Source organism: Coenobita brevimanus, chromosome 66, assembly GCF_032717465.1.
Source record: "Coenobita brevimanus isolate Jiangsu-jjx chromosome 66, ASM3271746v2, whole genome shotgun sequence".
Lineage (NCBI taxonomy): Eukaryota > Metazoa > Arthropoda > Malacostraca > Decapoda > Coenobitidae > Coenobita > Coenobita brevimanus.
In genome coordinates, this window is record NC_137019.1 from 8878640 (window position 1) to 8904050 (window position 25411).

Genomic DNA, 25411 nt, shown 5'->3' on the forward strand with positions numbered 1-25411 from the left:
CCATTCCACCGTTCCCATAGAGTACTTTCTCTGCCTCTTTCCTCTAACCTATTCTTCTCTCTCCTCTCCCTATTTCCTAACCCTTCCCTCCCCTTGTCCATCCAATTTCCTTTCCTTTCCTTTCTCCTTCCCTCCAACTACACCCTCCTTCCTCCCATTATCTCCTTTCCCTTTCTCATTCCCTCCCTCCACATCATCCCCTCTTACCATCCTATCTACCCCATCTCTCCCTCCCCTCCTATCTCTTCTCCCCTTCCCTCCCCTCCTAGCTACCCCATCCCCTCTCTCCTATCTCTCCTTCTCCTTCCCCTCCCCTCTCTCCCTTCTAACCCTTCCTCCCCTCCCCTCCCTCCTATCTCCCCCATCCCGCCCTCCCCTCAAGCGATGCAACACAAACACCTTCCCTTCGCTCGCTCGTTTCCGCATTTTTCTCGGGAGTAGCGCATTCTGTAGCTATCTGACGGGGGGTGAGGAAGGCGGAGGGATGGAGGCATGATTGAGTAAGGGAGGGGGGAGGAAGAGGTGAAAAGAGAGAGAGAGAGGGAGGAAGAGAGGCTGAAGAGAAAGAAAGACGGTAAGAGAGAGACGGACGAGGAAAAAAATTACCCCACTGGAAGGGAAATGCGAATTTTGTATTTTATTTACCAAAGAGAAACCCCCAGCGGCAATAAATAAATAAATAAATAAAATAAATAAACCTGTCTTACGTTTACATTGGGAACGAAATCTTATTTTATTCCAGACAATTTCCTATAGATCAAAAAACCACCCCAGTCAAAGGGTTAAGGGAGGAACGGAGAGCTGGAGGAAGAAAAAAAGGGAGGAAGAATTAAGTGAAAATGGAATTAAGGAATGGGCGAAAAGAAGATATGCACAAAGTTGATGAGAGAGAGAGAGAGAGAGAGAGAGAGAGAGAGAGAGAGAGAGAGAGAGAGAGAGAGAGAGAGAGAGAGAGAGAGAGAGAGAGAGAGAGAGAGAGAGACTTCTCGTACTGAAGATTTATGTCTTCACTGCAATGACGTCCTTGACTGGTATTCTCGTCGGTTTAAGGAAGCTCCCTAACACCCCTTCCTTGGCAATTTATTTTTAGATATGGCTGATGAATATCCCTCAGTACGATATTTATGCAGAGTATGGCGATGCTGGAAGGATTTATGCAACATGGAGATGGACAGTAAGGTGTAATAAACAAAACAAATCGCTTACGAAAAGGTGTTAGGGGGCTTCCTTAACCGACGAGAATACGGATCCTTTTATATATATTTTTTCTTGCTATGACGAAGGATTTAACTGAACTAAAGGGACCCTTCTCGCAGCAAAAGAGTATATTCGAGTTAGTCTTCTTCTCTCAGTACAAGACGCCTTTCCTGGTCTTAGCAAATATCATCCTATAAGAGCAAACACAACATATAAAAAGACATTTGTAGATGATCCATTGTGACAGGTGCAAAATTTGGGTGGGAGAGACACAGGTAAGAGATTGAATTCTCTACTTTCTCTAACTTGTGGGGCTACGCAAAACCCATCCTCAGGGCCCGAAACGTTAGAAAAAATAATGTACTCAAGCGCTAACCTGTGTCCCTCTCTCCCACCTAATAAAGAGGCATTATTGTAGTGAAAGTTACCCAAAGAGGACAGCCTTCCATCTCGGCGTCCTCCGTGCGAAGCTTTATGAAGCGCGGACGATGAGGTGGGAGTGTTCAAGAGAGGCAACCTTGGCTCTTGCGTAAACATTAGGGCTTCGGCTGCGTTTCCTCCTTCTTGGGACTCGCCTCACTCTTCATCGTTTCCCCCTTATTTGTCGTTTCGCATTTCAGTCATCTTGCCAATTGTTTTCGTCTTCTCTCGCTTCAGGATTCAATTTTCTCCCTTTATTATCTCAAGGGGATGGGTCTGTTATGATGTGGCAGGGGTAAACCAGTTCTGCTGTCGGGCCCTGCTGTGGATGTCACCGATTGCATTGCGCAGTTGACCCTTGTGCGGTGTGATGCGGTGAGGATCTGTCCGTTCTCCCCTTTGGGGCTAAGATGCGAATGAATGTGTTTGAATGGATGAGTAAATGGAGAGTGAGTCGTCCTGTCTCGGCTACCTTCCTTTCCTTGGGGGAAGCAGCCTAGGTATATAGATAGATAGATAGATTATCTCAATTTACACTTTCCTATCTTCTTGGCTCAAAATTCACTTTAGCATCTCATATAAGAGTTCATATATCCTCCCTTCTCCCTTTCATAATTCAGTCATCTTGCTGCAGTTTTGATTGGCGCCTTTCTTTCCCCTCTACACTTCTATATCCCCCTCCCCCCGGCTTCATTACTTGACTAAACACACTTCATCCTTTTCTCTCGTCTCGTCTCACACTTCATCCTTTTCCTCCTCTCACTTCATAATTTCCAACCTAAGACTTCATTACCTCGTTCCACACTTCAGATTCTCTCTCTCTCTCTCTCTTCCCTCCTTTCCCAAAAATCTCCCCTTTCCCTCTAACACAAACAATCTTTCCCTCTCCGCTTCCCTTCTCACTTCCCTGCATTCCTACACTCTTCTCCCAACACCTCTCCTACTTTATCTCTCCCTCCACCCTTCTCGCCCTCTAAACAGTTCCCCCCCTCCCCCACTTTCCCTCCCATTTTACGGTCATCTTCTCCCTTCTTCACCCTACATTCCTACGTTCTTGTCCTCCCTGCATAACTTCTTTCTCGATACCAGCTTCCCTCCCTACATTTCCCAGATCATTTTATTACGATACCACCCCTTATTTTTTTTCGTCTCCCTATCTCCTTACATTCGCCCCCCCTCCCCCCTCCCTGCACCTCCCATCACACCTCTCCATGACCACTCCCCTCCCTCCTTCTCTACGACCCATCCCCTTTCGTGCATTCAGCCCTCCCTTCTACCTCGCCAGTCCCTCCCTGTCTGCAACCATCATAATCTCCCTACATTCCAACATTTGTCTCCTTCCTGTATTTTTTTCTCTCTCTCTGTTCTTCCCCTCCTTGCCCCCTTCCATCCAAAAAACTCCCTATCCCTGAATCTTCTCCTCTCCCTATATCTTTCCTCAGCCTACATCCTTCTTTTTATTTCATAACTTCTCCATTCTCTCCCATTCTCACTCCCTCCCCCCTCTTACACTCCTGCATCCCTCCCATCCAAGTCTTCCTTCCTCCCTCTGAATCCAACTCTGCTGTATCATCTCCCTGCTCTCCTTCCCTCCCCTCTCCTTCCCTCCAATCCCACAGTCTCCCTCCCTCCAAACCTCCCTCCCAGTCTCTCCCAGCCTCCCACAGTCGCGCCAACAGATATAAATTGTCCTTATCTGGTGCTCCTGATAAGCCGTCTTTGCGGAGGAGCGTCAGGGGTGTCCTTAGTCAACAGGGTCCTTGGGTCATCATGCAAGTTAACTCATTCTGCATCCCTCCTACCCCAACCCTCTACCCCTCCATCTGCACCCCCTTCCCCTTAACCCCTACCCCTCCCGCTGCAACCTCCCTACTCCTCTACCCTCTTCCCCTCAATCTGCATCCTCTTACCCCCTCATCTCTTCCCTTCCCTCACCAGCCTCCCCTACTTCCTTACCCTCTACCCCTCCTCGCTCTTCCGTCGATATCATTATTCTCTCTCATTCTGCAATTTTCTTCCTAATTTCTTTCATATCTCACTTGCTCTCTCTCTCTCTCTCTCTCTCTCTCTCTTTCTCTCTCTCTCTCTCTCTCCTTCCGCCTCCCTAGCGAGAATGATACACTGCGTCATGAGATAGTCTTGATGAAGCCTCACAAAGACAGCTGCTCTCTCTCTCTCTCTCTCTCTCTTTCTCCAGTTGACTTATTTATCATTTAGATCCCCTTCCCTTGTTCTTGGCTGCCTGTCTCGCAATCAATCCATCACTTGATTTTATTGGAAGGAAGCTGTGGGTGAGAGGATCTGAGAGAGGATGAGAGAGAAAGAGGAAGACCTGACAGAGAGGACGGATGAGAGAATGAGATGGCTTAGTAATGGTGACAGCGTGGACGAATGTGGGGGAATAGATAGTGCGAGGTGGATGTGAAAGTGAGAAAGTACAAAACAGAGAGGAATGAAGAATGGAAGAGAGAGAATGAGTGTAACGTGTGGAGGAAGGGCAATAATGACGAAAGAGGAAAGGAGAGAGAGAGAGAGAGAGAGAGAGTATATCCGCCATCAGTATTTTCCTAGATCAGATGTGATGAGGACTCCCTGCTGGGCCAACAGCGTGCTAAATGCTTGAGTATCAGGTTTACTCTCTGCTATCTTGTCTGTTATATCTGTTTGTTTATGCATCATGTTAGATCTCTCTCTCTCTCTCTCTCTCTCTCTCTCTCTCTCTCTCTCTCTCTCTCTCTCTCTCTCTCTCTCTCTCTCTCTCCATTCACAGCATTCTCTTTCCCACAATCATTCACTCACTCCCACAACTTATATGCTATCGTTCATTCACCCACTTCCTCTCATTCAGTTTCAGTCCCTCCTTCAGTCTCTCTTATCTCATCCTTTCACGCACTTCCTTCTCTCTCTCTCTCTCTCTCTCTCTCTCTCTCTCTGTTCACCAATAAATTTGTCATCAGAAATTTCTATATTTAATGCAACTTTTTCATCTTATGGCATAACTGGTAAATCGATGAATCATTCTAGGCTGCTCTCGAACGGTAAAACATGACGTCTTTTCTCACGAGCAGTAAACATTTACGCCTTAATCACGAAAGGTCTCCTTTCAGCTGAATAATTATCGTGCCAGTGGCAAAACAAAAATACATCATCGTAATGAGAGGATTCTGAAGATTATTTATAACACCTTCACTACAAGAAAATTCCTTATAGTGGATACAACTGTCTGTCTGCCAGCAAGAATATTTCCCTCCCCCCTCAAAAAGACATCATCATACTGATGAGATTAAAACCACCAGCTGTGCGTCTGGCAGTGCAGTCAGTCAGCTGGATGCTGCAGTGAGCATTATCCTGTCAGGCTAGCATATATGACAATGTGGCAGTGCACTCACTTTACAACCTGCATATTATCTAGGCCGAAACGATAACGTGTTCGTATGTGTGTGTTTACCTGCACGATGTAACCTAAATAAACAGACCAATTTACCTATCACCAAAGTCAAACAGCTTACGACTCTTGCCAGATGACAAAATCATTATGGCAACTTAACTGGCTGTACACTGATTTCTACAAGTTGTTTACAACCATATAAATAATTTTAAAAGAAATATCTGAATGTTGCAAAACGATCTGTCACTATGCAAGACGTAATGGGAGACAGAAAGTGCTACAACAAGAATTATCGTATCGACTTTGAGTGAAAGGTAAACAAACACTGGGTCACGTGACTGCTTCGCCGATAAGCATTTTCACACCCACGTCGGCACTGCTCAGAGTTTTTAAGCCACTATAAACGTACTCATTCCCCCACCTTCTTCCTTCCTTCTGACACCATTAACAGGTGTATGTACATAGCTGACTCGCAAATATCAATACAGGCACATTATACAGGTTATGTGATTCTACGGTAATTTTTAAGTTTCATAACAGTGAACCTTTAATTCTGTACGAATATAATGTATCTTACAAAATTGACAGAGCTTGGATCTTAAGCAGAAATCGATGTATTAATACTACATATCTTCCTCCTCTCTCTCTCTCTCTCTCTCTCCTTTTGACCTTCTTTTCCTCCACACTTTTCTCAACCTTCCTCCACCTCTCCGTACATATGGACCTATCTGCCCAGACATCTGCCTATCTCAGTGTCACCCTGTGCTGTGGACGAGGGTGAATCTGCACACTCAGCGAACTGACCACCACTCACTCTCTCTCTCTCTCTCTCTCTCTGGTCTACATTAATGAAGCATAAGTTAGCCAACCAAACGAGGAAAAACTTCTGAAAACACACACACACACACACACACACACACACACACACACACACACACACACACACACACACACACACACACACACACACACACCTGCCACAAAGCTCCTCGGTGAAGTGCTGAGCTGTGAGGAGGGAGGGGAGGGAGCAAGAAGAGGGAGGGAGGAGGGAGGGAGAAAAGAGAGGAGGGAGGTAGGAGGGGAGAGGGGAGGAAGGTAAGAGGGAGGGAGGTGGAGGGAAGAAGGGAGGTATAAAGGAGGAGAGGAAGAGGGAACACAGGGAGCTGGATAGGAGGAAAAGGAGAAAACAGGTTGAGAAGAATGCCTAAAGGAAAAAGGGAGGAAAAGGTGATGCAAAGAGGGTACGAGGGATGAGACAGACGGAAGATGGGAGGGAGATATAAGAGAAGGGAAGAGGTGGTGGAGGAAAGTGGAGAGAGAAGCATGAACAAAGGCTGGAGGAAAGATAAGCGAGTGACAGTGACAGGGATAGACAGACTGGCAAAAACGACAGCAGAGAGGGGTGTGTATGGAGGGTGATTAAACAATGAAGACGAATGGAAGGAAAGGAGTGGTGACAGAGAGAGAGAGAGAGAGAGAGAGAGAGAGAGAGAGAGAGAGAGAGAGAGAAATAGATATAATATTGCCCAATCCAAGCTCACTTAGATCCATCACCCTCCTCATATCCACTTTCTTCTCTCCCTCTCCCCTCATCCTTAATCATCTCTCTCTCTCTCTCTCTCTCTCTCTCTCCACCTACATTTTCTTGAGCGTGTTTGAATTCCATGGGTTTTACCATTAATTCTTACAATCCTCGGATCACTACTCGTTTCACCTCTTGCTTTGTTTACTCTCTCTCTCTCTCTCTCTCTCTCTTTCATTGTTTTGTTTACTTGCCTGTCATTGTCTGCTACTCTTTACACACACACACACACACACACACACACACACACACACACACACAGATATAAGTAAAAACATATATATATATATATATATATATATATATATATATATATATATATATATATATATATATATATATTCACGTGTGTGTGTGTGTGTGTGTCTGTGCAAAATACATATGCATATATATGCATATGCATTTATATATACAGTATTTATAACTTCTATCTACCTGTAATTTATCTATCTTTTTACATCTACCACCAATCATGAAGCCTATCAATCCTGTTTATCTCTCAGCCAGAGCCGGATCTCTTCTATCATAGGTTTTGTGTGTTTTTGTGTGCATTGGTGTGGGCCGGTGCGGACACTTCACTCACTTGATAACCTCTGCCCTCTCCACGTTCCTCCGTGATCCTCTCCCCAGCCCTTCTCACTCTTCCCTCTCTCCTTCTTATTCTCCTGTCTCCTCTTTGTTTTGCCCTCCTTCCTCACCGCCTCTCCCTTTCCTCTTCCTCCCTACCACCATCTTCCCTATCCTCTCCGCACTGTCGTCCCCTTTCCTTCCTCCCTCCCTGTCTCTACTTCTTCCTTCTGTCTCCACTTCTTGACTCCATCCACTCCCTCCCTGCCGTCCTTGCTTCTCCCCCCACCCACCGTCCCCATTCTCCACTCCAGTACTCCCTCCCCTCCCCTCCCCTCCCCTTCCCGGTTTCCCCTCTGCCCTCTCTCCCTCTCTTCCCCTTCTCCCTCCCTGCCTCTCTTCCCTTCTTGTTACCTTCTACTCACCCCTCCTCCCTCCATCTGTCCTCCTTCACTCCTTCCACAAACTCTCTCTCTCTCTCTCTCTCTCACACACACACACACACACACACACACACACACATCAACGCCCACTCATACCCTCGTCAATATACCCAATTAATCGCACTTCCTAAAGTCCCACTAATTTTGCATACCGGAAATACTTATGCCCAGAACCGGTTGACTAAGTTGCGGGAGAAAAGAGGTGAGGAGGAAGGGGGGAGGGGAAGAGAGGAGAGGGATGGAGGAGAGAGGGGAGGACAATGAAGAGGAGATGACGAGGAACTGGTAGGAGAGAGGGGAAGGGGGGGGACAGGGGGAGGGAATGGGATAGGAAATGTAGGGTAAGAGGGAGATGGGGATGGGAGACTAGTGGGGGTAAGTGAGATAGGAACGAGCAGGATAGGAGAAGGGGGGGGGGAAAGACAGAGAGAGAGAGAGATAGGGAGGAGAGGCGGGGGAAGCTGGACTGGGGGTGGAAGAGGGAGGTTACTTTTTTACAACCATCATTTGCCCCATAATTTTCCTGCCATTTTAGCCTATTAGTGAGTCGGTTGCTGGCCTCAGAAAATGGGTGGTTTGGTGGTGCGGATTGTCATTTATGGTGGCTAGGGTGGTTACGGTGACACAGGCTGAGTGCAACGAGGCTTCAAACGCTACAAGGAAGTGTGCCATTTGCTTTCCGGTATTTTATTTTTATCAGTTATCAGGTTTCCGCTTTTTCTTTGTCCAGTTCATTTAGTCTCCCTTTTTTCACCTATGTTTCCGTTTTTTCCCTTTGTCCCGTTTATGTAGCCTCCCTTTCTTTCCTTGGTTTGCATTTTACTTTGTCAAGTTCATGTAGTTTCCCTTTTTCCCCCTCGGGTTTTTTTCTTTGTCCAGTTTAATTAGTCCCCCCTTTGTTCCCTAGGATTGTTTTTTTTTTTTTGGTCTTTTTTTTCTCCTTTTTCTCTGTTTATTTATTCATTTTGGAGGTGTATCATTAATATTTCTCTCTTTTTTTTAATATTCTCGCCGTGTTAGCTTTTCTCTTTTTTTAGGCACAATGAAGGGCATAAGTTGGCTTATTGTTTCGCTGTCTACTTCATATTCAGGGCACGTGCGTCACTTTCCCTCCTGACGTATCGTATCAGAGACAATCATCAATGGGAAAAATATATATACCCGAGCCCCCCTCAGGTTATAAAATATTGCATCACGAAGGGAAGCGAGAAAAAGAGATGAAATATTTATGGGAAGTTTTGTTTCCGGTTGTATATAATTTGACTTTTTTTCGCTGCCTATTCTTTCACTTGTTTACTATATTTGTCTTTATGTTTAGTTTCCTTAAAACTGGAGGTGGATGATTAGGATCCAGTATTTCTTAAGCTTTTATTCTCCTTAGCCTTATTGTTGTGGGGTTTCTTTATACTTTATGACTTTGCTTCCTCTTCTCCTCTCTCCCTGATGATCCCCCCCCCTCTCTCTCTCTCTCTCTCTCTCTCTCTCTCTCTCTCTCTCTCTCACCCCTGCCTCCTAAATGAGTGAGCATCTTGGCAGTTGAGGCGGCCCTGTGATTCAGTCCGCCAGGGTCGTCCACTTCTCGTCACCGCGTCTGGTTGTCTCTTCTTTATATGCAAGTGACGGGGGGAGGCCGCTTCTCTCCCCACTCACTCTCTCTTTTTACCTTCTTTTACAGTATTTGCCATCTCTCTCTCTCTCTCTCTCTCTCTCTCGTATCTGTATATAATGTATACCTTATATATATATATATATATATTGAACTTCGTCCACCTCCATCCTTCATTCACCCTAGAATTTCGTCCCTTCACTCTTATTTCTTTTTCCCAGAACTACTTCCATTCCTCTTTCCTCGCAAACCTTATTCAATTTTCCTTTCTCTTCCCCTGACCATGTCTCTGCCTCTTTCCATACTCCATCACTATCCATATCTGTTTCATCTCTCCCTCTCTCTCTCTCTCTCTCTCTCTCTCTCCACATGGCAAAAACACCTCCAGGGCTTTCTCTTCATTAATCTCCGTTACACCCCTACCAACTACTCTCCTCTCTTGCCAATCTCTCCCCCTACTTATCCAATCTTCTAATCTCTTCACCGACAGACTTCCCTTCCGTAATTTCGCTCTCCGTCCATTTTCTCCCGTCTTCATAATATTTACTCTCTCTCTCTCTCTCTCGACCTTCCATCGTTGCTGTCCCCTCACTCACTTCACTCCTCCTTCCTCAGTATATATATTCTCCCCCTGTATCTCCTCCCATTCATCCACTCTATTCAATTTTCCACCCCTAGCAGTTCCCCCCCCTCTCCTCTTCTTCCCTTCAGAAACCGGAGGGAAACGGGGAAGGAAGGGAGAGGGAAAGGGAACAGGAGGTAGGAAGGGGGAGGTGAGAGGGATAGAGAGGAAGAACGAAGGGAGACAGATATTGGAAGAGTGTTTGGGAAAAGAAGCCAAGAAGGACACGAAAATGAGGGGCAGAGGTGTGGAGGAAAACGGGAAAGGGAAAGAAACAAGAGGGGAGAGTAAAGAAGGAAATGGGGAGGGTAATGAGGGAATAGGGGAGGGGGGGAAGAAGAGTGAGGGTACAAAGGAAAAAAGGCAAGATGATTGGAGGGAATGATGGGAGCAGGAGGGAAGGCAGGGGGAAAGGAATGGGGAGACCAGAAGAAAGGGAAGACGGAAAAGGAGGAGGAGGGAAGGAGGAGACGGGTGACGGGGGAAGGAGGGGAGAGATGAGGGAGGAAGGAGGGGAGGACTGAGGGGAGAAGAGGGGTCTGCAATTTCCCTCGGCCGCCTCTCGCTCATAGACGGAAGAAAAGGGGAAGGACTAATAGGGAATAACGTAGTGAGAGGTCGAGGGGGGGGACTGGAATGGGAGAGGGAGAATAAACTGGTGGGGGGGGGAAGAAGGGAGGAAAGGAGGCTGCGAGGGAGGGAGAGAAAAAGACAGTCAGGAAGAGGGAAAAATTAGTGGGGGGGGGGTGGAAGGGAAGAAGGGAAGGAAGCTGTGAGGGAAGGAAAGAGAAATGGAAAAAGTGTGTGTGTGTGTGTGTGGAGAGAGAGAGAGAGAGAGAGAGAGAGAGAGAGAGAGAGAGGGGGGGGGGGGAAAGGAGAAAAATATAAACGACAAGAAATAGGAACCACGAAAAACAGGGAGACTGCGAGAAAGACAAAGAACGTAGAAAGGGAACACCGATGAGAGAGAAAGTAACTTAGAGGGAGAAGGAGAACGTTTAAGCAGACAGACTGATAAATAAATGGGCAAAATATTTATGCATAAAAGTCAAAATGATGGATATACGGCCAGAAAGACGGACAGACTTAGGGACGTTTGGACTGATCGATGGAATATGAGAGAGAGAGAGAGAGAGAGAGAGAGAGAGAGAGACCTAGCCAGGCCAAGGTTAATCTACTGACATCCTCTCTACTCAGGTCGAGGTCAATAGTTCCTTTACAGCTCAATGAATCACCAAAAACTCTTAAGATATCTAAAATAATAATAATAATAATAATAATAAAAATAATAATAATAAAAACAAAAATATGCTGAAATATGGCTACACTAGTTAAGAATCTCATATATGTAAAGGGATTATTGAACGGAACTGTACATATAATCATCACAGAAATGCTGAATATAATCCGAGTTATTCACCTGCTTTACCATATATACGTGTCATCTGCCTTTAATCCACCCTACCTCCTCATTGCGATTATTCCTACTTTATTATTATCACTATTTTATTTAAAGTAAAGGAGGTCTCTCGTAGTGATGGCGTTTTAGAGTATTTTCATTTGTCCTTTCGGTGTGACTATATTCTTTTCCTTAGTTCTCGCTGACGTCAAACGATTATATTTCGCTTTGGGGAGGCCTCTCGTTGCGAATAAACTACACACACGCGCACACACACACACACACACACACACACACACACACACACACACACACACACAACGTCAAAACACGGCGCATTTTTTTTCTTTCATCTTTCCTAACAATCACAGCAACAATTTCCCTTTTTTCCTTCCATTTTTCCAACCATTTCTTCTGTTGCATTTATTGACCACTCCTTCCACGCTACTGAAAATGCGCACAACCCTTACCCCGGCCAGCTGTCAAATGCGCAAAAAAAAAAAAAAAAAAAAAAAAAAAAAACAGGAATGATAATTTTGCTCTATTAAAGCTAAATTGGATACCCATTAATTTGCATTTTCCCTCCACTCGCCAGATTGCATTTATAGCAGAAAGAGAGAAACCCCGCTTTTTTATTTCGACCTTTTTTTCACCTTTCTGTAAAATATATTCCAAAAAACTCTGCGAGAAAATTACACCCATCGTATTGGTCTGGTTTTCATACAAGTTGGTTTTTAAAAGTTTATATATATATTTTTTTAACATACGGGTGGATGTAATTAAACCCCCTGACTACACTAGGTTTCCCTCATACAAAATAAAATCGTCTGGTGGCAGCTAGACTATAACGCATCATCGTATTTAAGAGGTTAAAATATGACTATTTCTAACTCTACCACTACGAGGTGTGAATAAAACTGCTTAGCTTTATCATAACATTAATCCATCAGAGTTCATAGGACAAGACTTCCCTCAGGTGTTTTATTCTTAACGACTGACTAATTTTTTTTCTGGTTATCTCCAAACGAACCTATTCAATTGTGGGGAAACCTATGTTGTCTCAAAATTAACGAAATAAATAAATAAATAAATAAAATAAACTGCTTCTAAGCCCTTCACACTGCAGTATTTTCTCCTTACACTGAATACAATCGTCTGGCGGTACCATAAACAAATAAAAACCTTGCCACACTGAAGAGGTTAATTACATACCTGATAACGTTAAAATTACAGGTTATATACAGGACTTATGCTGCTGCTTTACATGTTCACCTGAAATTTCCTACCTGGGTGTTATGTGCTTGTAGCTTACTTTCTTTTCTAATTCACGTTGGCTTAGGAGGCTCTCACACACTTCATCCTTGGGGGAATTATGACCACTCACTGGGATAATATTGAGGGTTATTAGTCCTCCATTCCAATAATTCACTATATAAACATGAAACACTTTAATAATATCTTCTAAGTTACTTTTATTTTCCACAGTAAATATCATCACAGATTACACAAATGGCACTGAAAAGCATACTATCTTAGCCTGTCTAGAAAATACCGTACCTAATGGGGAAGAGGTGCTGGGGAGCCTCATAAGCTGACCACAATACGGCCTCAGAATATAACTAATTCCATTGCTTTGTACAGATTCCAGATATAACATGCTCTTATGTCTAGTTCCTTTACTTGTATTGTTCCCTTCTTTTCCCAGTATTCTTTTCTTATGTGAAAAGTTGTTGCTTCATTATTTGTAGCTCTTATTATTTTCCTTATTCCAGTCTTGCCTATTTTCCATTTTCGTCGGCTTTTCGCTCTTCCATTCATTTACCTACGTCTGTGTTAAAATTGACTTTATTATTAGTCTTTCCTAAATTTCACTTTCACCAGCTTTCCTTTTTTCCTTTATTTACCTACATCTGTATTTCAATCGTTTTCCGTCTTCACACTCTCCTATTTCTTTATTAGACTCCTCCTTATTTTCCACCCTTATCAATTTTCCCCATTCCTTCCATTTAACTTTATCATCGTCTTGTCCCATTTTTCCTTCTCACCTTTCCTCACCATCCTTCGTATTTCCTCATTCGTCACCATTCCTTCGCTTCATTAATTTTTACCTTCTCTCTTCCATTCCTTTATTTCCCTCTTCTCTTCCACTTCCATTAGTCTCCATTTCCTTTACGACTTCCCTTTCATTGTGCAGCATTCCTCCTCCTTTTTTCAGTATATTCTCCTCTTACATTCGTTCCCTTTCCCTTTATCACGATTCTTTCCATCTCCCAGCTCGATATCACAGACCTTCCCTTTTCTCCTCTCTCACCTCCTTTCATTTTTCCTATATCCCCTTCTTTCATCCTTTATTCTTCTTCCCTCTTCCATTAGTATCCCTTCCCTTTATCACATTATTACCATCCCCCATTCGGCATAGTCTTCCCCTTCCCCCAACGAAGCCTTTTATTTCTTTTTTTTCGTTTTTCCTACTTCCCATTTTTCTTTCCTCATTATCTTTCTCATTTCGTTTTCTCCTCTTCCATTCATTTCCCCTCTTTTATCACCATCTTTCCCATTCCCCCATTTGGCATCATCGTCTCTATCGGCCATTCTCTTTCTCTTATCATTCTCTCTTTTCCTGCTCCCGTTTTTCACTTCTCTCTTCTTATTCCATTTTGTCTTCTGCTCACTTCCTCTCTTTTATCACCATCGTTCCCTTCCCTCCATTCGGCATCATCGTATCCATGGCCTTTCCCTTCCTTCTCCTCCTCTCATTACCCTCTTATCGCCCCCTGCCTCACTCTTAGATCTTTCCCCCTTTTAGTGCTCTCTCTCCCCATTCTCTCTACTTCTCTCCCTCCATTGAACCTTCTCTCTCCACTCCCCCTCCTCCCTCCCTCCCTCGCTTCCCCCTCTCCCTCTCCCCCAAAAGCCACTTCGCCGATCATTTTCCTTTCAGCTCTACTCTCTCACTCTCTCCCCCCCCCTCACTCTCTCTCTCTCTCTCTCTCTCTCTCTCGTTGGTCCACTTGCTTCCAATAACGTACATTTAATCTCCTTTATCACACTCTCCGTACTGATCTTTTTTTTTTTTTTTTTTTACCTTATACCTCCTCTTCCCCTTTCCTCTTCATTTATCAAATATTCTTTTCTCTCCTTAATCCACGCCTTCATCTTTCCTTTTCTTTCCTGTTTTCCTTCCTTCTATTTCTTTGGTTGATCGCTTTTCCTTCTTTTAATCACAGCTCCCTAAATTCCCCTTGAACTCTCTTTCTCCCGATTAACTCCTACTTCCCTCCCTCCAATCTTCTTCAAAAACATATTTCCCTCCCGTAATTTGTCTCCCATACTTCCTCCTTCCCCCCCTACCCCCCGACTCTTTCTCCTTCCTTCCTCCTCTTTCTCTTCTCTCTTTTGGCTTCACAGTTCTTTCACTACTTCCAAATGTCTTTCCATCCTTCCTTTAATCTCTATACATTCCATCTCCTCTCCTGCCTTTCTTTTTTACATCCTCCCTTACATCACCCCTTCTTCCCACCCTACTTTGCCCATTATAACCCCTAGACAACCCCTCTCTTCCACTCCTCTCACCTCCCTACCATTCCTTCATCACTCCTCTCCAACCCTCATTCCCTCTATCCTCTTAAGTCCTCCCTCTACTCTCTACATCAATCCTTTTTTCCACCCATCCTTCCCTACCTGCCTTCTTCACCCCCCCCCCTCACTCCTAACCTCCCCACTTTACACCCATCTTTCCTTTTCTCCCTTCTCCCTACCCCAAACCTTTCCCCTTCCCCCCCCCTCCCTTGACACCTCAATACCCCTTAACCCCTTTGCCACTCCAACATTCAACTCGTCCCCCCTCCGACTCCCTCCCATTTACCATTTCCATTAGACTCTGGGGTCCTCTCGCCCTTCCATTCTCCCTTCTACCATTCTCTCTCCCTCCCCTTTTTTTCAACCCGAGATGAACCATTTTATCCTTTGACTTGCCATTATTCCCCACTCTCCCTTTTCCCACATTTTCCTCACTTTTTGCTCCTCTTCCCTTGTACGCCCTTCACACCTCCCTTTCAAGCCTTCTTTCACATCTGCCCTTTCTCTCTCTCTCTCTCTCTCTCTCTCTCTATGAAGGTAGTAATATTTGGGTGCTTGCAGATTCGAACTGGCTGTACGGGGCAAAAGGCCACATGCTGTTAGGTATGAGTAAAACACCTAGTTGAGTTCTATACGAGTTCTTGTGTAAGTTTTCCTTTATTTTTGACTGATTTCCATATATATTTTTTTCTTGATACTCCTCCCTTAACAAGCACATACGCTCACCCACACCCACACACACACACATACACACCAAAACACACACACACACACACACACACACACACACACACACACACACTGACACCCACATGCTAGTTCCTTGGCACAGCACACGCACATGCAAGTTCCGTGGCACAGCACACGCAAGTTCCGTGGCACATCAACGCACTCACACGCACCTTTAGCTGTGTCTCTCTACCACTCACCTTGAGATCTCTGTGTTGGTGTTCCCCGACTTCTTCCCACTTTGGTGTTGGATGTGTCAGTGCTCAAGCTTCCTCCTGTAGTTCACCTGGCCGATAGATTAGCCGTTTAGTCAATTATCGCACCTGCACACACCTGGGCCCGTATGCTTTCCTTAGCGAATTATTTCTGGATCCTTTACTACGTTATTTATACACAGTATGGCGATACTGGAAGGATTTATATAACACTGGAAGTGACAGTCAGGTGTAAGGACAAAATAAATCGCTTAAGAAAAGGTGTTTGGGAGCCTCCTTAAGCAATGAGAATCCGGGCCCTGGAGTGTAGTTTTCTCCCCTCTCCACCACAAACCCTCCCCCCCATTCCCATGCCCCACATAAAGACAAAGTTATAATCAATTTATATCCATTAACTAAGAGTTCCTACAAATGACATGAATGCTAAAAATTATTAATAAGAACAACGTGTGAAAGCAACTACCGAGGAGTTAGAATTTTCATAAAGTTAAGATGTTGCAAATTCAGGAAATAGTTTGAACTGCAGGATTAATATAAAAAGCAAAATAATAGCAACAAATGGATGGTGAAGTTATATTTACTCAGCAGAAATAACAGTAACGGTATAGTTATCACAGGTAACTACTAATGAAAGCTGAGAGAGAGAGAGAGAGAGAGAGAGAGAGAGAGAGAGAGAGAGAGAGAGAGAGAGAGAGAGAGAATGTTTACACTTGAAAATATTGCAGAGGAAAACAAACACGGGATTAAACAAGGCACACATAACAAAACTGGCAGGAAAAAATACACAGGCGACCATTTTGGAGAGATGGCAGAGAGAGGGGGAGGGAAAATGGAGGGAGGGAGGGAGGAAAAGCAAATAGTTAACAGGACGACACAGGGAGAGGGAGAAGGGTGGCTTCCGGACTAATAGAGAGAGAGAGAGAGAGAGAGAGAGAGAGAGAGAGAGAGAAGCAGGCTAAATTTTATGAAGGGCAGTATTAATAAATGAGACTGAATCAGCAACACTGAATAATTTATACAGACAAGTTACCACATAATTCTTTACACCAAAAAGATTAGATGATTTTAGGCAACTGTGGGAGGTAATAAGCAAAGGGTAAAAGGGGAGTAATACACGCCAGTAATTAAGACAAGGATAAGCCTATTACCCTGATCATAAATCTTCCCCAGTTCTTCTCCTTCGCCTTCCCGGTTGCATTTTTATCATCTTTTATTACCATCTCTTGCCACATTTTTTCATTCTCCATTTTAATACTACCAAATCTCTCTCCCCCTCTCTCTCTCTCTCTCTCTCTCTCTCTCTCAGCCGAAAAGCTGGGTAAGATTTTGGGTCCGATCCCTGTCCACACACCTATACTCTTTTCACTTCAACCTGGCCTAGATTTCCATTCTTTTGCGGGTTATTTCACGAAGCAGTTTAAGGCAATGCTATGGCCTGACATACTTTCCATTGCACTTCTTTGTGACTAGCACCATACTGAAATGTTAATATATTATTACAACTCGGTATTCAAGACGGAGAGAGGGCAATTTTAGGCCAAGTTAGAGTAAAAAGAGTATAGTACCATCCATCACAAAATTTACTCTATTACTGTACTATCCTTGACTTTACCCCTTCGGTCCGATGTCCTGCTGTCTACAAACGATTTTTCTCGCCTCAGGATAAATTATTCGAGCTGGGGTTAAGATATACAGTGACCTCCAGTAATCGCTCGATGTGTTTAGGAAGCTGAATAAAGTCGCCTAAAGGTAGCATGAATAAAATACACACATAATTCATCGCAGTGAAGGAGTTAAGTCTCTCTTTCTCTCTCTCTCTCTCTCTCTCTCTCTCTCTCTCTCTCTCTCTCTCATGTAAGATATGAGAATTTTTTATTTTCTTTAGATTTCAAAATCTAATCAAGTTTCCTTATTCGAGACATACCTTCCCTGGAAATGCAGTTCTTATTTATATATCTTTCTTTTTGTTAAAGATACTGTTCGAATCAGGTCTGCACTGTTTTTGAGTCACTGTAACAACTCCGTCACTGGAAATAATCTTTTCTCGTTACTGTGGGATGATTTTATTTAATTCATACGCGATCCTTCTTATACAGGGATTAGTCCAACCTCCAAGAACCCGAACAGTATTATGACGTTTTATAATTTTTTTCCTTGCTAATCCCAGGCTATGTAGTTCATCTTTTGAGCGACCTCGTAGTAAAACAGTTAATTAAGCTATTGAGACTTCATATGACTGACCTGTGTACACACTGCTTAAGGGAGAGCCTGGCAGGAGTCATTAGTGGGGAGAAAATATAAATACTACTACTGAGCGTCCCTAAGTGGCGCCAATCGATTAGTAACGAAACGGGGGGAGAGAATTCGATCGGGCGGGAACCAGATGAAGCTGTGAGTCATCTCGTTGCCGTAACTCTGGCCTGCCTCAATAGATGGCGTGGTGATGCACTTTGGCCAAGGGGGGTGGGGAGGCTCGCGTGACACCCTACCCGGAGATGGGGAGGGGGTGGGGTGGGAGCAATGAAAGAAGAGGAAGGGTGGTGGTGAATGGATGTAGGGCAGGCCGGGGTAGAGGGAGAAGGCAGGAGAGAGGGACGCGCTAAGGAGGTTAAGGAAAACGGGAGAAGGGAAATTGATGGATGAGATGAATATAATAAAATGGAAAGGAGAAAATGGCCTTTAATAAATGAATGAGAGAGAGAGAGAGAGAGAGAGAGAGAGAGAGAGAGAGAGAGGGAGGGGAGGGAGGGGCTGAATCGTGAGGCCAGCGTGAGGGAAGGGTTTAAAGGAACGAAGCAAGATGGGAGGGGGAAAAAAAGAAATATGGAGAAGAGAATAAATTACAGATTAATCTAGTACCCTGGAAAATGGGAGAGAGAAGGAAAGAATAAATAACAAAAGGAGAAAAAGTGTGGCAGAAAAAAGAAATACAAAAAAGGGGGGAAGGGGGAACGTGAAGGATATAAGGCAAGGAATAAGTCTGAAGGAAATGAATGAATGAATGAGAGATAACGTGACAGAAAGAAAAGACAATGAAGAGGGAAAAATTACAAAATATGAGGAAGCGATGATGGAAATAGGAGGAAATAATAAAATGAGGCAAAGTAAAAGGAAAATGGGAGAAGGAAAAATTTCAGGAGGAGGAAGGTAGAGGAAGTGGAGAAAAATGGGAGAGAGGAGAGAAGGAGGGAAAGAGGCAGGAGAAAACATGAGTCCTGGTAGTGGCTTGAGGGGGTTGCGGGGTTGCGGTGGGCTGCTTGTGGTGGGAGAGGTGAATGAAGAGATGCGGAAGGAATGAAGAGGAAATAATATGAGAGAGAGAGAGAGAGAGAGAGAGAGAGAGAGAGAATATAATACTTTCAGTTTTACATACCTAACTCTACGCATACATTATATTCGATAAGGACGAAAAAGAGAGTGAGATGAGACTAAATGAACAGGAACAATGGCGAAGGAAAATGTACTAAATAAAAACACAAAAAAAATATAACAAGAAAAAAAAATGAGATAATAATAAGAAAATGAATAAAAGGAAAACGGAAATATGTGGGAGGAGAATGTTGACGGGGAAAAAAAAACAGGCTAAACAGGAAATATGTGAGGGAGAGAGAGAGAGAGAGAGAGAGAGAAGGAGTGCCAGGGTACGCTTGGTTCGTGACCAGAGGGGCGTGACACCTAACGCAGGGCCAAGGATACGCCACGGAGGAAGAAAGGAGGGAAGAGAGAGAGGGAGGGAAGGAGGAAAAAAGAAGGGAGGAGAGAGGGAGGAAACGAGGAAAGAGAAGGAAGGAGATAGCGAGAAAAGGAACAAAAAAGGGAGGAGAGAGGGAGAGAAGGAGGAAAAAAGGTATGAGAGAGATAGGGAAGGAGGAAGAAATGAAAGAGAAAAAAGAAGTGGGAGGGAAAAGCGACATGAGACAGGAGGAAAGAAGGAATATAGAAAAGAGAGGTGAAACAAGACGAGAATGAAAACAGAGAAAGGAAATTCGGAAGAAGAAAAAGAAAAGGGGGGGAGGGATCGGGAGGGAAGGTGGGAACAAAAATTGACGTTAAGGGAGGTAAATAAAAATGAAAAGAAAAAGAAAGGTAAGAAGTTGAACGAAGGAAAAAAAAGTAGACATGGGAGGGAATTTTATAAAAAGAGAAAGAAAGGAGATGGGAGTAAATGAGGAAAAGAAATGAGGAAAAAGAAGTGGAAGGGAGGACGGGTGTGAGTAGGGGCGATGAAGCAAGAGGGGAAGGGGTGGAGGAAGGTGAGGCAAGGTGGAGTAAGAGATGGCGGGGAGGGGAGGAGACAAGGGGTTAGGGAAAGTGTGAAAAAAATAAAGAAATAACGGGAAAAAGGATGCGATGGACTCAAGGCAATTGGGAAAATGCAGAGGAAGAGATAGCAGGTGGTGAATGATGAAGGGAGAGAGACGAGGCAGGGAGAGAAGGAGGAAGATGGGGTAGGGAAGGAAGGAGGGAGAAAAGATATGAAGGGAAGGAAGGAGGGAGAAGAGATATGTAGGGATGGAAGGAGGGAGAAAAGATAGGTCGGGATGGAAGAAGGGAGACAAGATGGGTATGGAGGGAAATTGATGAAGTGGAGAAGGAAGGAGGGAGATGATGCAGGGAGGGAAAGAAAGAGAGGGGATGGGGAAGAAAGGAGTGAGTTAAGCAGGACCAGACCAGAAAAAAAGAAGGAAAAATAAACAGAAAAACGATGAGTTGGGAGGAGGATAAAAGACAACAGGAAGAAAGAACGCTGAGGACAAGAAACAGGAGGAGGGAGGGACAGCGGAAGGGAAACGGAGAGGAAATTACATGTGAAGAGGGGAGAAGTGAGCAGAGAAACATTAGAGATAAAAGAGAGAAAGAGGGGAAAAAGAGAAAACACACCCAAGGGGGAAGGAAAACTGACGCAACGAGAGGAAGAATGGGGGAAAGATAGAAATAAAAGTTCGAGACTGAAAGAGTGACTGACAAGAAAAAGGGGTGACATCGTATTGAGAGAGAGAGAGAGAGAGAGAACAAATAAGGACAAAGAAAAATGCGACAAAACTACATAAAAGAAGTTACAAAGACTCCACCAGAAAGGAAGATGACGAACATTGAAGGAAAATTAAATTGAAAAAGAGAAATGTTGCAAAGAAAAAAATGGAACATGGGGAAAAGAAAATATGATAAAACCCTATGGAAAGGCTGGAAAAAAAAAAGATACGCATGGAAGAATGGCAAATGTGATAAACAATGAAAGAAAATATACTGAAAGAGAAAAGGGAGAGGAAAAGGGAAGTAATATTCCTAAGGGACCTAAAGGGAGAGAAGAAGAAAAGGGAGTGGCCAAATGGGAAGATAAAGGAGGGAGAATATGGGGTGAGGGTCAGGAAGGGAGGGGGGGACGGGAGAGAAGTGAGGGGGAAGGAAGAGAGAGCGGGGGAGGTAGGGAGAGTGGCAGGAAAGGAGAAAGGGAGGCGAATATTTGGAGGACAGAGAACTCTCCCCATTTGCTGGACAAGGAGGAGTGGATGGTAGAAGAAGGGAGAAGGGAGATAAAGATGTAGAGGAAACATTAACATTGGCAGAAGAGATGAAAAGAGAGGAGAACAGAGGGGAGGAAAGCAGAAGACTGGAAAGGAATGAGAGGAAGGGAGGGGAAATGGAAGGAAATGGAGGAAAAAAGAAGAAACGAGGAAGGGAGAGGAGGAAAGGGAATGAGGAAAGGACAAGAGGGACAAATGGAGAGGAGAGGAAAAAGTTTGGGGGGGGGGAAAGGAGGAGGGAAGCAAAAAGAAAGAGTGAACAGGGACCGAAAGAGAAGGTTATAGAAAAAGAGTGGAAGAGTGGGAAACGAAAAAAAAAAAAAGATAAATGAATTGTAGAAGAAAAAAAGATGAATGAAAGGAATGGATTGAATGAAGAGAGAAAGAATAAACATAACTTGAGGAAAGACGAGGAAAGAATGGGAATGAAAAAAAAAATCGGACGGACTTAAAGTAAAAGGAAAGAAAAAATAGGGAAAGCAGTAAAAGGAAAGAAGGAAAAACAGGGGAGGGGAAGCGAAGGGAAAATATGAAAGAATAACGGAGGGAAGGAGGGCGTGCGAGGGAGCAATACAGGAGGAGAAAAAAGGAAGAAAAAACAAGGAAAGGAGGAATACCACGACGAATGGAGGGTAAGGAAAAAGACGAGAAAGGAAAATGTAAAATGAGAGAGAGAGAGAGAGAGAGAGAGAGAGAGAGAGAGAGAGAGAGAGAGAGAGAGAGAGAGAGCTCCCTGGTGATTCTTTCCCTCACTACCACGTTGAGGGGAGAGGAACACGCTCCCTACTGATTGGTTTCTCTCTCTCTCTCTCTCTCTCTCTCTCTCTCTTTCACATTCTACTTTTCCTTTCCTTCTCCATGACTTCCCTCTTGTTAATCTTTTTTCTTCGTCTTCCTCTTCTTCCTCTTCTATCCTCCATTCCCTTCTATTCTCATCTCTGTCTTTCCTCTTCTCTTCTTCACTCCTTTATTGCTTCCGCCCTTTGTTTCCTTCCCTTCTTCACGTTTTTCTTTCCGGGTACCAAAATTTTCAGTCAGCAACATGAGCGTCTCTCTCTCTCTCTCTCTCTCTCTCTCTCTCTGCTGTGCTATCCTTTTCTCCTGCTCCTATGCACTATAGGATTAAGGGCGGACCACCTCGTAGGGACCGTAAGGTCTGTGTGGTCTGTGTATCTATGTAACTATGTAACTCTCTCTCTCTCATACTGTCCTTTCTTACCACTAAAGTACTACTGACTTTCTTTTCTTAATCGTCTTCGTATTGACTTATGTATATTTCATCCCTCCATTTTCCTTCCCTTCGTCTCGTATTTTTCGATTAATGCTATATCTATTTTTTTTTTTTCTTATTCCTGTACCTTGTAGCTGTTTGTGATTTGGCCACTGGATATTACTTTCTGATGTGTGTGTGTGTGTGTGTGTGTGTGTGTGTGTGTGTGTGTGTGTGTGTGTGTGTGTGTGTGTGTGTGTGTGTGTGTGTGTGTGTGTGTGTGTGTGTGTGTGTGTGTGTGTGTGTGTGTGTGAGGGTAATCATTTCCTCTGCATTGTACACAAAGAAAAAATATATACAGTATGTACAGAAACTTCAGGTGCCGGAACACACATACATACATGCGTGTATGAATGCCATACATGGAAAGTCAATCCTGTCCATATAAATCCAAAGCCTCAAAGCAACACACACACACACACACACACACACACACACACACACACACACACACACACACACACACACAAATACGTTACTTCTATACAAACACTATAATCTATCCCTTCAGTACGGGGACGTGTTATGTTCTCAATACTTCAAGTCGATTTTGTTCACTTTCGGTCCCTCGTACTGATGGGGTTATGACGACAACATTACAAAATCACTGAAATATACACCACTAAACTACACTTCCATAGTTTCACAGCACTGCATGATGCTAGTGAAGTGTGGTCCTCTTCCTAACCCCGACAATTTGATGACGCCTGTGCTTTACCTATTATTTATTTATCTGTGAGCTCTTGTTTACTTCATACCATTTAGGAGAGAGTTTTCAAGCAGGGGTAGTTAGTTACAGCCTTTATCAACCTCTTCAATACAATTCCCCCATAAGCTGAATTAAAGGAACTACTGAAAAGATAATAGACAAACAGCATCATCAAAGTGTACATTTAATCAATTTACCAGGATTATGTCTTTTTAATGCCTATTTTTGTTACTACCTGACTATTTTAAAGCCTATTATTTATACTACCAGACTATTATACGCAGATTAAGAGAGTCCCCCTATATACAAAGGGATTAGTTCAGTTTTTATCTAACTACTCCTGTGCACAAAATTCTTCCAAGCTTAGTAAAATCGTCAGTAGCTTACAAATATAAATAAAATAAAAAGGTGTCATCGCAGTGTAGGGTTAAAATGCTGGTTTGAGTTTGTGTGACTGCATGAGTTTTCCATTTTTTCTTTATTTACATTTTTTATTAAGTGTTCCTATTGGTTTTTGGTTTTATCTGTGTGCCTGTTTTTTTTTTTTCTGTGTGGAATTTTTTTTCTCTGATACAGTTACTCTCTAATAATTTTTTAGCTGTGTGTCTGTTGGTTTGTACTTTTTTTTCTTCGTTTTTCTGTGTGGAATTTTTATCTCTGTTTGATAAAGCTACCCTCTTTCGTTTTTTGGCTGTGTGTCTGTTTGTTTGTATTTTTTTTATTTATTTATTTTTCTGTGTGGAATTTTTATCTCTGTTTCATATAGTTACTCTCTCATTTTCATTCTCTAAGTTTTCCCGTACGTGCGACTGGCTTCACAAGGTCAGTGAAACTCGGTAAAGTATGGAAATCAAAGCTTATTATGCCAAGTCTTAGGAAATTTCACATAGTCTCTCTCTCTCTCTCTCTCTCTCTCTCTCTCTCTCTCTCTCTCTCTCTCTCTCTCTCTCTCTCTCTCTCAGTATTACCGCTGGATCACCTCCCAGGGTCTATAATTTATGTGTGATATCTATGCAACCGAATGAAGTTCTTATCTGAATTACCATAACGTCTCCTCCGCACACACTAAACTATCTCCACTTGTACACACACACACACACACACACACACACACACACACACACACAAGTACGCACATTAAACACACCATAACATACATATACCCTCAAACATGCAAACATAACTCCCTCATAAATACCATGCACTTACCCTCTCTCTCTCTCTCTCTCTCTTTCTCTCTCTCTCGACACACACACACACACACACACACACACACACACACACACACACACACACACACACACACACACACACACTAGCATAAACTCTCCGACATTAGCGCTCACTGATGCACCAAAACTCACTCTTGTACACTAGCACTCACACACCAGCACTCTCTCTCTCTCACACCAGCACTCATTCTCACACACTTGCACTCAATTTCACATACCAGCACTCACTCTCACACACCAGCACTCTCTCTCACACACTAGCACTCACTCTGATGTACTGTAATTAAGTCATTTTGCGAGTAGGTCAAGGAGGTTCGCGTTTCTAAGACAACCGCTTCAGTGACAGCTAACAGTAGGATGAGTTGATGTGTGTGTGTGTGTGTGTGTGTGTGTGTGTGTGTGTGTGTGTGTGTGTGTGTGTGTGTTAACTATGATGCATGATGACAGCTGCAGGCATTTCCCAAGGAGGCGTAGGAGACGAGAAGACAGAGGGAGGAGGGGAAGAGACAATGAAGGAGGGAGACGAGGAGAGGAATGAAGGAGAAGAAAGATGATAGGGAAAGACAAGAAGAGGGAATTAAGGAGTAAAAATTGAGACGAGAAAAGACATGACATGAGATATAAATAGAAAGACAGAAGAATAAGGAAGCGTAAGGGAAGAAAAAGAAAAGATGGCAGGTGACGGAGGAGGAAAGGGATGGAGGAAGTAAAACAAAAGTGTGGTTGAGGGGGAGATGAGGGAATGAGGAAAGATAGAGATATGAATGTCAATTATTAGGTGCAATTATCCTAAATTACACAAGAAAAGCAAACTCTCTCTCTCTCTCTCCCTCCCTCCCTCCCTCCCTCCCTCTCTCTCTCTCTCTCTCTCTCTCTCTCTCTCTCTCTCAGCCTGACATCACTGCCTACCCTGCCAGCCTCTCCGCAA

General features: G+C 43.7%; 1 protein-coding gene across 1 annotated transcript in view; it reads left to right on the plus strand.

The window, feature by feature from the left end:
* LOC145405236 (uncharacterized) overlaps window positions 1-25411 on the plus strand; it is a 78878-nt gene that overhangs the window by 36572 nt on the left and 16895 nt on the right. The window contains exon 3 of the mRNA XM_080276658.1: window positions 15365-15406. Within this exon, the coding sequence (XP_080132784.1) occupies window positions 15365-15406 (42 nt within the window). The remainder of the gene's footprint in view (window positions 1-15364; window positions 15407-25411) is intronic.